This window comes from Crocodylus siamensis, chromosome 8 (genome assembly GCF_052110815.1).
Source record: "Crocodylus siamensis isolate JL-2025a chromosome 8, ASM5211081v1, whole genome shotgun sequence".
NCBI classification, from domain to species: domain Eukaryota; kingdom Metazoa; phylum Chordata; order Crocodylia; family Crocodylidae; genus Crocodylus; species Crocodylus siamensis.
The window spans coordinates 18827182-18843316 of NC_143402.1; the positions used below are offsets into that span (position 1 = coordinate 18827182).

The 16135-nt window shown below is 43.1% G+C and overlaps 1 protein-coding gene across 1 annotated transcript in view; it reads right to left on the reverse strand.

Moving 5' to 3' along the window:
• Nucleotides 1–5150: 5150 nt before the first annotated feature.
• The window catches only part of CHIC1 (cysteine rich hydrophobic domain 1), a 30755-nt gene continuing 19770 nt past the window's right edge, over nucleotides 5151–16135 (reverse strand). The window contains exons 4-6 of the mRNA XM_090060278.1: nucleotides 12264–12320; nucleotides 11964–12023; nucleotides 5151–9262 (exon numbers count right to left, since the gene is read on the reverse strand). Of these exons, the coding sequence (XP_089916404.1) occupies nucleotides 9212–9262; nucleotides 11964–12023; nucleotides 12264–12320 (168 nt within the window). The 3' untranslated portion in view covers nucleotides 5151–9211. The remainder of the gene's footprint in view (nucleotides 9263–11963; nucleotides 12024–12263; nucleotides 12321–16135) is intronic.

Consider the following 16135-nt stretch of genomic DNA (forward strand, 5'->3'; position numbering starts at 1 on the left):
CTAACTGCTGTGTTTTCCTCTCTCCTACCCCCCTTGCCTGTCTCAGCAGTGTCCCCTCTTCTTTCCTCCCTCCTTCCCTACCCTTCATATTCTAATCACTTTCTGTTTAGCAGCTCTGCTTCTTGCAGGTCCCTTCACAGCATCTGATGAAGCAAGCCCTCTGCTTATGAAAACTTATGCATACATCTCTGATTTAGGTAGTCCATAAGATGTAAATCTAACCTGCCTTCTGATGAACCGAAGCCCTGCATGATGTATTTAATTTATTCCTGAACTGAATTAGTCAACACGATTAATGCCCAACCCTTCAGAAGACAAAATCTCGTCTCAGTTGGCAGCGGAAAGGACTTGGCATATGTCTAGGTCAAGGGAGGCTGTAAATTGCAGTCTTACTCTGTTGTGAGTACAGGGAATGCAGAGTTACTTGAGCTATGTAAGGCCTAGTTACAGGGATAGTAAGATCTCTGATGGCTGTCTTGGTAGTGACAGTGAGCTTATTCCAACTCTTACTCATCTGCATCCCAGTGTTGTAGAAATGCAGCATTCAAATGACTAAAGAGGCATTGTATGCACTGCTGGGGTGTAAAGTGATTGAACAGTGAATGGCAGCTTAGGGATTGGTGCAGACCAGTCTCCTGTCTTCCCAGACCTCTTCCATGGCTTTGTACACAAAGGACAAATTGAGTTTGTTCTGTAGTGACAAACAGTAACAGTTGGATGGCTGGAGAAACTCCCAGCCATTAATCAGTCTGTCCATGCCACGCACATTTTGCCTGAGGGACATAACCAACAATACTGACAATACTGTGATCTTTAACTGCACATGGAAGTCTTCAAAACCTTGCTTTATTTTTGACAGACTTTACTTTAAAGAGCTTAGATGTCCATTCATAAGGCCTCAGATGTCTTGAGAACGGACAGAGAGAGATGCTAATGGCTGCATATGTTACTGTCAGTTTGTTGTGCGAGCAGCATCTGGCCACCCAAGGCTGTCTCAAGGCAATCTAGAGCCAAGGCAGTCCCTCACTTGCTTCCCCAGCCACCCTCCCCCCAGGTCTGTTCTCATCATGTCCGTAAGTATATGCTTCATGGCAGGGCTTCAGTCCATCAGAAAGGAGGTTAGATTGAAATCTTATAGACTAGCTTGAGGGCTAGGGTAACAAAAATGGAAAGAAATTCAATGACATAAAAATGTAAAGTTAGGGCAGGGGTGGACAATTATTTTGGGCGGAGGGCTGCTTACTGAGTTTTGGTGAGCTGTTCAGGACTGCATGGGTAACCCTGTCCCTTGACAGTTGTCCCATCCCCGGTCCCCATATTTGGACTGGAAATCCTGCCCTCCTGCCAACCTTTGTCACCAGAAGTCTTCTGGAGGGACTGGATATATTTAAATCAGCTGGTCCAGACGATCTTCACCCCAGAGTGCTAAGGGAATTAGCTGAGGTCATTGTGGAACCTCTGGCACGACTTTACAAGCACATGTGGTGCTCTGGTGTGGTGCCAGAGGACTGGAAGAGGGCCAATGTGGTTCCCATCTACAAAAAGGGGAGGAAGGAGGACCCAGGAAACTATAGGCCAGTTAGTCTTACCTCGATCCTGTAGTCTTACCTCGATCCTGGGCAAGCTTTTTGAGAGAATTATTCTGGCACACATCCATGAGGAGCCAGCAGGGGAGATCACGCTTAGGGGCAACCAACACGGGTTCATTAGAGGCAGGTCCTGTCAGACCAACCTGGTGGCCTTCTATGAACAGGTCATCAAATCCTTGGATGCAGGGGTAGCAGTGGACATAGACTTCCTGGACTTTCGGAAGGCCTTCGACACTGTCTCTCACCCCGTTCTCATTAAGAAACTGGGGGACTATGGTGTCAACTGGGTCGCCAACTGGCCGGAGGGCCGCACCCAGAGAGTGGTGGTGGATGGGTCATTTTCGACCTGGAGGGATGTGGGCAGTGGGGTCCCCCAGGGCTCGGTCCTCAGGCCTGCACTGTTCAACATCTTCATCAGTGACTTGGACGAGGGGGTAAAAAGCATCCTGTCCAAATTTGCTGATGACACGAAGATGTGGGGGGATGTGGGTATTCTACAAGGGAGGAACAGGCTACAATCAGACCTAGACAGGTTACAGGGGTGGGCGGATGAGAACAGAATGGGTTTCAACACTGACAAGTGCAAGGTGCTGCACCTGGGGAGGGAGAACCAGCACCGTACCAACAGGCTGGGGAACTCCCTTCTTGCTGGGGTCATTTGGAGTCATCAATGATGCCAAGATGAACATGGGCCGGCAGTGTGGGGATGCAGTCAGGAAGGCCAACCACACCTTGTCATGCATCCACAGATACAGCAGGTCCAAGGAGCAGCAGATCAAGCAGGTCCAAGGAGGTGATCCTCCCCCTGTATGCGACACTGGTCAGGCCGCAGTTGGAGTACTGCATCCAGTTCTGGGCGCTGCACTTCAAGAGGGATGTGGACAACATGGAGAGGGTTGAGGAGGGCCACCCGCATGATCAGGGGGCAGCAGGGCAGGCCCTACAAGGAGAGGCTATGGGACCTGAACCTGTTCAGTCTCCACAAGAGAAGGCTGAGGCGGGGATCTAGTGGCTTGTTACAAACTAGTCAGGGGGGATCAGCAGGCATTGGGGGAGTCCCTGTTCCCCTGAGCACCACCAGGAGTGACTAGGAATAATGGTCTCAAGCTGGCAAAGGGTAGATTCAGATTAGACATCAGGAGGCGCTACTTCACGGTCAGGGTGGCTAGGATCTGGAACCAACTTCCAAGCGAAGTGGTGCTGGCTCCTGTCCTGGGGGTCTTTAAGAGGAGGCTAGACAAACACCTTGCTGGGGTCATTTGACCGCAGTACTTTTTCCTGCCATGGCAGGGGGTCGGACTCGATGATCTGCTCAGGTCCCTTCCGACCCTACCAACTATGAAACTATGAAGTCCCTCCCCTTGCCCCAGAAGTACTCCTTTTGAGAGGTAGGGTGCTATAATCTTGAAACTGGGAAAAAAAACTGAAATCATATCCAAAAAAATAAAACTTCTACTATAACTTAATTAAAATATTTTTGTACTGATTTGTGTGTTTATAAAGTGTATCTAGAGGTGACTGCATAACAGTTCAAAATACAGTCCTACCATATACAGTGTGGGTGGTAAGGGGGTGTTTGTGGCAGAGTGTGGTTGGGATGCAAGTATGGTGGGTGTGGAGGGGCATGGGGTATGCAGTTGAGGTGGGGGGGCTGTGGGAGGGTGTGGGGTTATGGTGGGTGGGGTGCAGGGGTGACTGGTGCCTCGAGTTGGGGGGCGGGGGGATGTACTTCCAGTCAGCGACCAGTCATCTTTGACAGGCAGCCAGGGGTAGATAAAAGTTAATTTTCTAAACTTTTTAGGGGTCCCATGGGCCAGACAGAATGGCCTGGTGATCCATGTTTTGCCCACCCCTGGCCTAGGAACTAATAAAAAAACTTAGTTATTTTCAACTAAGAAGCTCCTAACATAAAGTAGAAAGGAAAATGCTATTCTTGGATGTGTTAATCAGTCAAAGCATTTTAGTTAGGGAAAGGGAAGCTTTAATACTACTGTATGAGCAGGGCCATCGCGGGGGTGGGGGGTCAGGGGAGAATCAAGGTAACTGCCCAAGGCCCTGCGGTCACTGCAGTATAGGCCCCACCATGGCTGGCATGCACCACTGCTGGCTCTGCCCACTCACCACCCCCTCCCCCACTCGCCCTCCTGCTGCTCACCACCCCCACCGCTCGCAACTTCCCCCTCCCTCTACCCCCCCCACAGGTTATGCCCCAGGCCCCGCACACCCCTAGGGATGGCTCTGTGTATGAGGCACTAATAAAACATCATTTGGAATACTGCACACAGGTCTGATCACCCATGTTTATAAAAAGTTGTCATCAAAACCAAACAAAGGGTAACTCAGATGATCAAGGGATTGAGAACACTGAAATAATTTAGTTGTTCAGCAGTGTGAAGACAAATGGGATGCAACTACTTTCTCGTGATACATGCAAGAAAATAAATACCAAGGAGGGGAAATAATTACTTAAGTTAAGGAGAATATTGGGACAAGAACAAATGGGTCTAACTGACCACAAATAGATATAAACTAGAAATCAAAAGACCTTTTAACACAACAGTGAAGTTCTGGGACATCTTGAGATGGGGCAAAAAACCTGAACATTAAGATGGGGCTTAATCACTTTGACAAAGTGACTGAATGACATAATTTTCTGTGATAGTAGGGGACTGGATGAGACCTCCTGGGTCATCACATTCCTATACTTGGCCCAGTAAGCAGTGTGTTGTTTAGTAGAGATTTGAGTATTAGGTTTGCAGCAATTAAATATTAATATTTTGGCAACTAGTGAGTGCAAATACTGTTGGAATGCTTCTGTATTTACCCAAATATTGGGGCAGGGAGAAAGTGCCCTAGGGACCAGTGCTCTCCCTTTCAGCAATGTGTGTACACATACCTCTTTCAAAGACGCACCTTTTCCATTATGTAGAAAGCCAAGATGACTCAGTATATGAAATATTATTTTTAACAGTCTATCAACCTATATGGGATCTGGTATTGTACTGCATATGCAGCTGGCATGTAGGAAAAGTGGTGTTACATTTGACAAACATGTTCTCATGATCAATTAAGTCTTCCCTGAAAGTGGAACTGTAGCAGAAGGGAAATACCACACTTTTCTCAGTTTTAAGAACTTCACAACACAGCTCAAAATGCAGCAGGCTTCACAGATACCTTAGAAATGAAAAGAGGATTGTAGCTTGCTCCAACACAAGCATGGTAGAAAAAGCTCTCTGGGCCAAGAGTAAAGCTGTTCTTTAAAAAAACGCTCTCTATACCAATTGAACAGCTTCCATCAAGAAATACAGGTTCAACCCTGATGAATTTGATTCCACAGCCTGCATCTTCTTCGCTGCAACAAAGCCTTTGGAGTGGGCTAACTCCTGGTAATTTGGACAGTCAAACTTGGTAGGGAAGAAGTGACCGAGCTGAGCTAGCTAGATCAGAAAGACGACATACCTCTTAAAATCAAAAATAAATATAAATACAACTGCAGCAACAGGCGCAAAAAGGTGTTATCCAATTCCACACACACACACACTGCACTAGTTACATATTTTTCCACTTTGAAATTTAATTCAGATGAAAAAAAAACATTTTGAAAAGTGATTCAGATTAACCAGATCCAAATCCCAGCTTCTTGAATGGCACAGATGAATTCAGTAAATTGTAGAGACAATACTTATTTTGGAGTTTATTTAAAAAAAACCCAAACAAACAAACTTCAAGGCAAGGTCCTATTAAAAAAAAGTGGCAATTTACTTGTAAACAGAATAAAAATGTTAAGGACTGAATTTAAAAAATGCTTTTTGTACAACTTAAAACAAAACCATTTTTAAAAAAATGCGACACAAATAATGTTACAACTATATAAAAACACCAAAACAGAAAAACAAAACAAAAATATTGTAGAACAAGAGTATCACACAACATTCTTTACTAAACTGGTCAAAATTATTTACATTGAATATTAACAGTTTGACATTTTTATTGCTCAAATGCTAGTGTGTTTACAAGTAACTGTAGTAAACGGTCATCATGGGACACTATTACACACATATCCATGTTTTTGCATATGAATTCTTGTACTTAGTAAGAGAAGCATATGAACTTTCGTATTTATCAAGGCTACACTAAATTCAGCAAAAATGAATCCTGTTTCCTAGTCTCTCATACATAACCAAATCTAAACGTTCTATGTATGTTTACATTGGTCTTAAACATTTCTTTAGGTCAGGGTGAAATTAATTTCTGAAATCAGCAGACGAAGGGTTTTCCTGCTCTGCCAATATCCTATAATACTGTAACACTCCCTAATACACAACAAATCTGAAAAAAGAAATGAGGATCAAACTAGTCATACAGAAATAAACAAGACTTCGGTAAACAGTGTTTCCAGACCTGCTTTTTTTGAAACTCAGACCTCAGATAACTTCTAGTTCTTTTTTCCCTTATGCACAGTATCATCAATTCTTGTTCAAACAAGTCAAGGCACTTTCTTTTCCGTTTTACTACATTGTGTAATCACTTTGTTGCTACAGACCTCTCCTCTAAACTGCCTGCCATGAATAGGTTTTATAATTTCATATTTGAATACCTTAGTTTTAGCTTGTAATATAATACTATTTTGTAAGACTGAAAACTGTCAGTTGAATGTTCCTGTTCATGCCAAATGTAGTCAAGAGAGGACTGGTAGGCAGAATGCAGTACAGAATCTGCAGCACCACTGACAGGTGACTGCATCTTAAGATAAGAAATGGGATCTATGATTTATAGATTCAAAAGAATACTGCATGCTGCAATCAATCCTACTGACCAAAAGATGAGGTTTTCTGTAAAATGCTGTTTTGGCTGTCATGCTCCTGACAAGTTGCTAATATAGCCAAAAGGTCAGGCATTACTTAGGTGTCCATTTTCACTTAACTTTTTATGGGGAGAAGATAAAAATTCAAAATAACCTGACATGCAGAAAAATCTATAGAATTTATGCACTTAAACACAAGGCTTATTAATATTCAATATATTAACTAGGGAAGCTCATGATATTCTCTCTCAGCCTGGCATGGTTTCATAAAAATGCACTGCAAGTCAGATGGAAATATTTTGAGCTCCATCTCCTGAAGTCAAGAAGAGACTTGGCTCCTAATGGGGGATGATGGGAACATTATTGGCCACAATACGGAGGAGTGCTCGGCATTTACTACCACTGGCAACATCACAAACTCTCCTTGGCTTGCCTGTCCCCTCAGCTGAAAAGGAATGTTTGAAAATATAAAAATCACTCACATGAAAGGTGACTGGGGTTTCTGAAATATGACTTAAACAAAAGGGAGGGAGGAGGAAGAGAAGGCAAGAACAATTAACATGCTCTAGCATGATATTAAATCTTATACAATTTGGGATTTTAAGCTATCAAAATCTTATAGTTATTCTTTTTTGGCAACACTCACTGTTCAGAACCCTAATTCAAAGTTAAATAAATACAGACTTAAGCATGCTATTCCAGTTGTTATGCATGGTTAGTCTCTGCATGCTCTCCAAATCCCACCTCTTACAGATACGTCAAAGAAACAAAATATAACAGTATGTATTGTTTTGGGGACTCAATGAAAGTTGGAGCTGCATACTATAGCCAACACTGTATTCTGATACTATTTAGGAGAGGTTTTTGTACTTAAAATTTAACATGTAAAATGTAGTTGGACAGTTAGTTGCCACTGATCCATTAATAGAAATGAAGCTGATCCGTTAACGGAACTGTGTACAAAGCTAAGAAAGAACTAACTTTAGTGTTCAAGTTTCACAGCCTAACACATCATTTTTGGCAGTGATGAATGGAAGCTGTACCACATGCATAAACGTTTCTTGCTTCTTGGCTGTGAGACAACCAATATGGTGAGGAATTTGACTCCTAATGGACAATATGCCTGCAACTGGCCTGTTATCCCTCACAAATGACAAAAGAGTCTGTTAGAACTTTTGCCAACTGCAGCTACGAAAATGCAATGGTTTAACAAATACTTCTTTAACAAATACTTTTTTAGGGTTCATAAATCCAAACTGGAAGGGTAGAGATACATTAAAAGGAAAACAAACTGAATATAAGAAGCTGTTTAGGTGTTAAAAGGAGCCAAAATAATTGCAAAGCAATGCCTGAACTCTAAGTTATGGTGATGAGAAAAATAAAATTCACTGCCACTCAAAAAAATACCTTTTGTGGTTCCCCATATACTATTTGACAACATCTGTTCTTCTCAATTACCCCTAACTAGAAATGGCAAAGGGCCTTGCAGTTATTCTCCATTTGCTCCCAATCTGATCTTCTACAGGCCAGAGTCTGGGGAGAGCTCTTGCAACCAATCAGGCAAAGCATTTTGGTTCTTCAGCCATTGACTGAGTACAATCAACCAACATTTTTAGATAAACTCTTTAAACTGACTCACATCCACCCAACTGAGTATTCTCAAATGAGTCTCAGGCTTGCGGTGGAATTTCTTTGCTTTTAATAGTATGGTCTACAAAGAAAGCCAGTTTAGTTAACTGCTTAAACATACCATCTGGTATTGTTGTGTTATAAAAATAAGTTAAATGTTTCTGTAGTATTGATTTAACTGTCCCAAGTAGTTGCCTTTAGCTGTAACAGAGGTGTTCAATTACTGAAAATGTTTCTTTGCTTAAATTAAAAAAAAAAAAGATTTAAACATATTCTTGTTTTAAAAATAGGTTTTTAGGATATTCTGATAGTAATAACTGTTGCAGTTTGCTCCATGAATGCAAGTTTTCCAAAAAGAACCTTAAAATAGCTTGAATCTATTTCAGGTGCTAACCAAGACACCTGAAACACTAAACATTTTTAATCCACTTACTAAAGCAAAGTGCAACTGAACCCTACACCTGATAGTATGTACAAACTCATTATGGCTTCACCATAATAATGGTATGTAAATGGGTCCATACAATTAGAAGGATGCTAACAGACGTTAATAAATCTGTAGAACTGTTGGCAATACAATATTAAGAGCTATATTACATTCTGTAAACCTTGGCATACCACACTTCATGTTATGCAAATAATCAATATTTACAAATCTATAGTGGGTAAAATAATTAACCCTCTAATGTAAATTATGATTTTGCAAAGTGCAGGACAAAACCAGTGCTGTTAATTGCAAGTCCTATGCAAGCAAGTTATAGTAAAATTATCAGTAACTACCAAAAGCTTAGCTAGATGTTTCTACAGAGGATTTATAGGAGTGTGATGCTTCGGATGAAATACAGTATGATATGGAGTTAGGACGTACATTTAGAAACAGCAAGTATAGAAATGAATAAGGCAGCATGCTCAGAACAAGTTTTAAGCAGCACTGATGTTAGATCCTTAGTGGCAACTATATCAGTTCGTTAACGTTAAAAATTCAGAGTGCAACATAGAAGCCTTGTTTAACATAAAAAATGTGCAAATTGTTTTCTTCTTAAACAAAAGAAAATAACATCACGAGGAAGATATTCTACCAAAGACCATTTCTAAATCACAGCAAAGTAGACCATCTTCTTTCCAAAATCATCTACAAGGCACTAAGGGTAGGAAATGACAGGTAACATGAAAGACTGAATACTGCTTCTCAGTCAGGTCGAAATATGGGATATTTTGGTAAGAATTCTATCAATATTACCTGTAGAAGAAAAAAAAGAAAAAAGCACAGAACATATTAACCAAGTACTTACACTCTTTAGCATAATTTCCAACCAGTGCTGAATATGCTAATGCCCACATGCTACAGGACTTGAAATCTTCGACTCCTCTAATTTATATTGATAACAACTTTCTCATTTGGGGGAAGGGGAAGAGGGAAGATAAGGGGGCAGGAGAGAGGAAGGCAGTCTTTTTTTCAGACTTGGGGGCTAACAGGTTCAGGACTTAAGACACGTCAGTCTGAAGTGGACCTTGTAGGCATCAAGTTTTTGGCTGAGTGGCTTCCCCACAGAATAAGAGGCAATCTTCATGCCCATCTGAAGAGCAGAAGCAGGGCTGCCAACTGTCTGTAAATTTCTGAACAGTCTCTAAAAACAAGGCTAAACACACTCATTTGTATAGTTTATTTTTAAACAATCAGCTGTCCATAAGAAACCAAGAAACCATGAGTTTGACTGAAGATCCAGATGCAAGTGTTGATGGGCAGACAGAGCAGAGCAGTGACATCTTGTGTCTGAGTTGGAGCACAGCGCAGCACTCTGCACGAAGCTGTCAGGGCTTTTGGCCCACGGGACCCTCTGTAGCCCCCCCACTGGAACCCACCTGCTGCTGCTGCATCCCAGATTGTTACCAACTTGTAACAGCTGCTTGCCTCAAAGACAGGCCAGGCTGTGTGGGCCTGGACAGTCTGAGCTACCAGGTCAGATAGGGAGGGAGGTGGTGTGGCTGGGATGGAGCTGCAGGGCAAGGAGAGAGGAATAGGTGGGAGTGAGTGCAGCACAGTGTAAACCCACTGCTGCAGTCAAGTAAGACTGTGTTAAAATCTGGTGTAAACCCCTCAATCCGAATCCAGCCCTTGTTACTGCCATCCAGGGCCTGGCAAAAAGATTACATTTACAGTATGTAACATGTCAGTAAAAGAGTTATCAGCAAGGATTCAGGTTTTCCATTTGCCATGGAAAGACAGAGATTTTCTCCTTTGGAGGAGAAAAACCTGGGAAACTGCTGGTTTCCCCTTGTAGGCTTACAGAGTTCCAGCCTGCAATGAGCTGCTTGGGGCTGGGGAGAGTGGGACACAGAGGACGCCACATGCATGTGGCAGCCAGGGAATATGGTGGAGAGCAGCTCCTGCAGCTTCCTCTGGGTAAGTCTATAGGCAGTGGGGGGCACAGCAGGATGTGTGGCCCCCCAGATTTCTGCACCCACAGCAGGGTGTGGGGCTGCAGCCAGGCTGAACCACCTCTGGGCTGGAGCTGGTGTGGGAGGGAGCTCCGCACTGCCATGGCCACCAAGGTGAGGTGCCCCCTGCCCATCTGGCAGCAGCAGGGGGTACAACGCTGCGCTTCTACCACACCTCACATTAGCAGCCATGGTAGCACAGCACTCTCTCCCACACTGGGTTCTGCCCACTGGGCCATGAAGGCAGCTTCTGCCCAAAGCTGATCCAGCCTGGCTCCAGCCATGATGTGTCACCTGTGCTCCCCCGCAATGTGTCACCTGTGCCTACATTCCCCCTTCCTCACACACCCACCCCTTCTCCATACACTGGGGAGCTGCAGCCTGGGGGCAGGGGGCACTGGGTCAGGAGCAAGGGGCACTGGCAGGGCCAAGAGGCTGTAGATTGGGAGTGAGGGGCACTGGCAGAGCTGGAGGGCTGTGGGTTGGGAGTGAAAGGTAACAACAGGGGCATGGAACCAGCATATTAGGGCTGCTCAATGCAACAAAGCGGCAGGGGGGACAGCCACAGCTGGATGGGATATTGGTGAGCAAAGGGGACAGAGGGAGCTTTGACTTTCCATGATAAAACCAAAATCAAATGCCAAAATATATAGGTATTTAGTATTAGTTTAATTATACTGACTGAGGCACTGGCAGGCTTCCAAATTGCTTTAAAATTGTAAATGCATTAATAAAACATTGTGTTCAATTGATAACTATATAAATAGTTGTGTTTCATTTTAATTGAGGAAAAACACAGATTTTGAGTTTATCAGAATTTGGGATTTTTAAACAGAGAAAAACAAGGATCCCTGTTTATCAATAAAAATTTTGCAAGGTGTGAAGGAAAGAAAAGATAAGATATATACGTTTTTTTCTCAGCCTGGCAACCCTGAGAAGGTACTTGGACAACATGGACATAACAAATGCATTCTCTTAAGGTGGATCTATTACTTTAATAATTACCTACAAAGCCCAAAACAAACCAAAATTCCATTAACTAAACAAAACATAAAGTTAAAAGACTTCTAAGCCTATACTATACTATATCAATTCTTTAGGGATTAGTTTTCATTACACAGCTACAAACTATGAAGAAAGTTTTGACAGGGACTTCCCAACAGGTGTATTGAAAGAAACTTATGGACTGTTTAAGAGTTCAGAGGATGTGTAATGGTAGCTAGAGGTCAAGGCTCCTTAACTACCAAATGCAATTTCTACCATGTCTCCTATGCAGGGCTCTGTCTGTGCAGGCAGTATTACCAAAGAGAAAACGTTTATCAGTGACAATTTATGAATTCCACTATGTGCAGCAGCTGCCTGTGCTAAGTTTCTATCTTGCGTTTGTCCAGGCTGTTTTGGTAGCCAAAAGATTTCCATGGGGAGTGATATTTAATAGGTAATTCAATTAAACATTAAAAATCACACTGATATCAGATATTAAAAGTAACAAAAATACTTACATATTCCATCATATTGCTAGTTTCACATTTCCTTTTACTCAGCTTCCAGTGCAAACCCAGCTAAGACAATAATTATTGTAAGATTAATACATACAATGACATTATCTTTAGTGACATAGTTAAATATTGCTAAAGATTATGTTATTTAACATCTAGGGCATTTCACACACAAAGTGCAAAATGAATTAAGAACTTCAGCTCCAGTCCTAAAGCAAAGTAATAAAGTTCCCATATTCCAGCTGTGGAAAATCTTATTTGTAAATAAAAATGGAACAACAAGAGATCCATAATCTTATTTACCTTATGATATAGTCTGTTATTTTCCCATTCTAACAACTTCTGAATTGATCTTCTAGTCTAGGAAAGAACACCAGAATAGCATTAGATGTGGCTTAGCTACCAAGCTCTCACATAAATCTTAAAATTATATTTGCAATTCAAGAAACATAAATCAAAATTATAAATGTGTGTTAAGAAATGAGAACTAAGGAAGAATTACACCTTGGAAAAAGCTTGCCTTTCCAACTATAATCCTTTTGTGTAGAGGTGCGCCAATACATTGGTCCGATATCGGATCGGCACCAATACAAAGAAAACTGACTATGTTGGAAATCAGCCTGATGCGGCCAATAATTAGGCCAATAAATGCACATGCCTGTGCGCAGCCACAGCGGAGCACACATGTAGCGAGGTGCAGAGCCCAGCAGCATGGAGAGCTGTTGTGGTGAAAGGGGAAGGGGAAGTGAAGGGCTGTGGGGGGGTGGAGGGGCAGATCAATGCCCCCCATGGTGGAGGAGTGGGGCAGGGGCTGGAGCAGGCGTGGGACAGAGCTGTGTCTTGTCCATGGAGCGGTGGCTCCCACCACTGTGTGCCGCTGGTCCAGAAGCAGTTTGTTTGGTGGCTCTGGCTGGGCAGCACCTACCCCAGCCCCTGCCCCACTCGTCCCTCACCATGGGGGGCATTGATCTTCCCCCGTTCCCTCTACCACAACAGACTTACCAGCTGCACGCAGCTGTAGCAGAAATCCGATCAGTATCAGCTGATACGCCTCCTTAAAAATCTGTATCATCCCCAAAAATCTCTATCGGTGCACCCCTACTTTTATGTATAGAAAAGTGGGAGCCCCAGAAAGTCAAGAAAATGGTTCGTTTCCCTGTGCCTATGGGGAAGATTTTCAACTGTCCTCCTCCCCTTCCCAACCATAGTGTTGGGATTCTTTTTAGATTTAGTATTTTTGGTGGAGCATATAGCGTCTTCCATTTGTTTTTTGCCAAAACGTTGTACCCTATTCAGTTTGGTCATGGTGATCCAAACACTTGACCCCTAGCATTCCTTACTGCATCTCTTGTTTAGAAAAGCAGGTATGCCTTCCGAAAGGTCCTGTTAGGACAAAACTAAGCATCTATATGCTAGCAACCATGGGATCTAAACTGATTGCCCTGGTATTCTCCTTCTGCACTGGCCCCCTTATAGTATAATTAAATTCAAAGTCTTTACTCCATTATTCAATAACCCATCAAGAGACTGACCACACTTATGCAAGAGATTGCTTCTTTCAGCAACCATGCTCAGGCTTTCCATGGGAGTTATGTTCTGCCTGAACAAGGCATTTGTCAACATACTAAAATGAGGCCTTTGATAAGCGAATAGGTGCTGGGTAAATTAGTATATTTATCTAATTAGTGGAGGTGCTCTGGCAAAACATGGGGGGAGAAGAAGGGAGAGGGAAAAGGGAGAGGGAGAAGGGGAGAGAACAAAAGCAGCCATCAGCTGGAGAGTGCCTTTATAGTCAGTGAAAAAGTCCCATTCTTTGCAAGATCTAGACTTCCAACAGTTAGTAGTCTAGCAGGTTAAAATATAATGATTTTCAATTCCAAGATCAGGTTCTGAAGCCTTATGTGAGGTCAAATATGAAATATGTTTCATAGTATCCTTGTATTGTCCTATAAAGCTTTGCCCCCCATCACAAAAACAATCACCTGTTTTGGTCATTTACACTTACAGAAGGCCCAAGAACATTATAGAAGAGATATTGCAAGGCAGAGCTGGTATGAACCATATGACTTGTATACACAACTGTGAGCATCACCCTTAACTCCAAGCTACTCTATTACAAAAAAAAAAAAAAGGTATTAAAAAGTTGGAGAGAGTGCATTACATTTTCCTACATGTGATATAACCCATACATTTATTCTGGTAAAATTTAGTGCAATCTTCTTCCAGGTATTAGAAGTGGGAACAAACCTACAAAACAAGAGAAAGGCCTCATCTTTTGACTGCCTATACTATCATCCTAAATTCAGAAAGGCTATAAGTCCAGACCTGAAACCAGGAAAACCAAACAGAAAGAATGTGCTCTTTTCTCCTTTAAGAAGTTGCATGATTAATACAGACTTACAAAGAGGATGGGGTAAGGATATGATGGTCTTACCATTTTTGACTTGTGTAAATCAAATAGGTGCATGATCAGTTAGAAAAATTAGACATTTAAAAGTCAGCAGGACTAAATGAACTTTATCCATGAGTGCTGAAGGAGCTGGCCGAAGTCATCGTAGGAACTTTGGCAAAACTCTTCCAAAACTCATAGCACTCAGGGGAGGTACATGAAGACTTGGAAGAGGGCCAATGTTGTGCCCACCTTCAAGAAAGGGAGAAGAGAGGACCCAGGGAACTATAGGCCAATTAGCCTAACTCATATCCCAGGCAAAATCCTGGAAAAATTCATCAAGGAGTCTGTGTGATACGCTTGCAGAAGGTAGGATCCTGAACAAGAGCCAGCAAGACTTGGTTGCGGTCAGGTCTTATCTTACCAATCTCCTCACCTTTTATGACCAGGTAACTCACCAACTGGATAAGAGAGAGGAGGTCGACCTTGTATACCTAGACTTCCGAAAGACCTATGATTTGGTATCCCATGATGTTCTCATACGAAAACTGGAGGATTGCAGGCTTAACTGCTTGACAGCTAGGTGGGTAGGAAGCTGGCTATGGGGTAGGACCAAGAGAGTTCTAATGAACAGATCTGTCATCCTGGTGAGAAGTGGCTAGCAGTTACCCCCAGAGGTCTGTGCTTGATCCAGTGCTTTTCAACATCTTTATCAATGATTTGGATGTGGGGGTGAAGAGTTCACCGGCCAAAGTCACGGATGACAGCAAGTTAAGGAGAAGCATGATTACGCTTGAAGATAGGCTACAAATACAGGTGGACCTAGACAGGCTGGAAGTTGGGTGGATTGGAACCAGATGAAATTCAACACTGAGAAGTGTAAAGTGCTCCATCTGGGGACGAACAAACCCTAACATATTTACAGGCTCGGTGGCGCCAAACTGACTAGCATCGATAATCTCCCGAGGTCCCTTCCAACCCTAATGTCTATGAAATCTATGAAATCATGACTGAAAGGGACCTAGGAGTAATAATGGACATGAGCCATCAGTGCAATGCTGTAGCCAGCAGAGCAAACAATACTTTGGCAGCGGCAGTCCCTCAGAGTCAAGGATGACATCCATCAGGCTTGAAGGGTCCTCAGGTAACTAAGGAGACCAATTCTGGATACACACATTCTTCGACAATGGGGGCATGTTGTTGCGTGGGAGAGTGGGATTCATAGCCCTGGGTTGGTCGTCTCCTCCTTCCTCCACCGTTCCATCTCAGTACCAAGTTGTTGGGCCTTGAAGTAGTGCATGCTTTGGTGGACTAGGTGGAGCCACAACACCAAACGGTCAGCAGCTTGCTCCTCCCAGCCATTCATGTCAATGCCTCTGTGCTTAAGGGCGACCTTGAGTGTGTCTTTGTACTGTTTCCTTTGGCCCTTTGAGCACCGGCCAACAGAGAGCTGGGAAAAGAGAATCTGGCAAGAGAGGCGATTCTCGGACATCCGGATGCAGCAGCCCATCTATTGGAGTTGATTTCTCAAGAGGAAGGCTTTGATACTGGTGGACACAGCTTCATGGAGGATGCTCACACTGGTCTGGCGGTCCTCCCATTTGATCCTCAGGATTTGACACAAGCACTGCTGGTGAAAGCTCTCGAGGGTCTTAATGTGGCATCAGTAGACAGCCCAGGTTTCACTGTAGTAGAGGAGGGTGGTCACCACGACAAAACGACAAACAATATTACGGCATGCATCAACCGACGCATCTCAAGCAAAACCAAGGAAGTGATTCTTCCG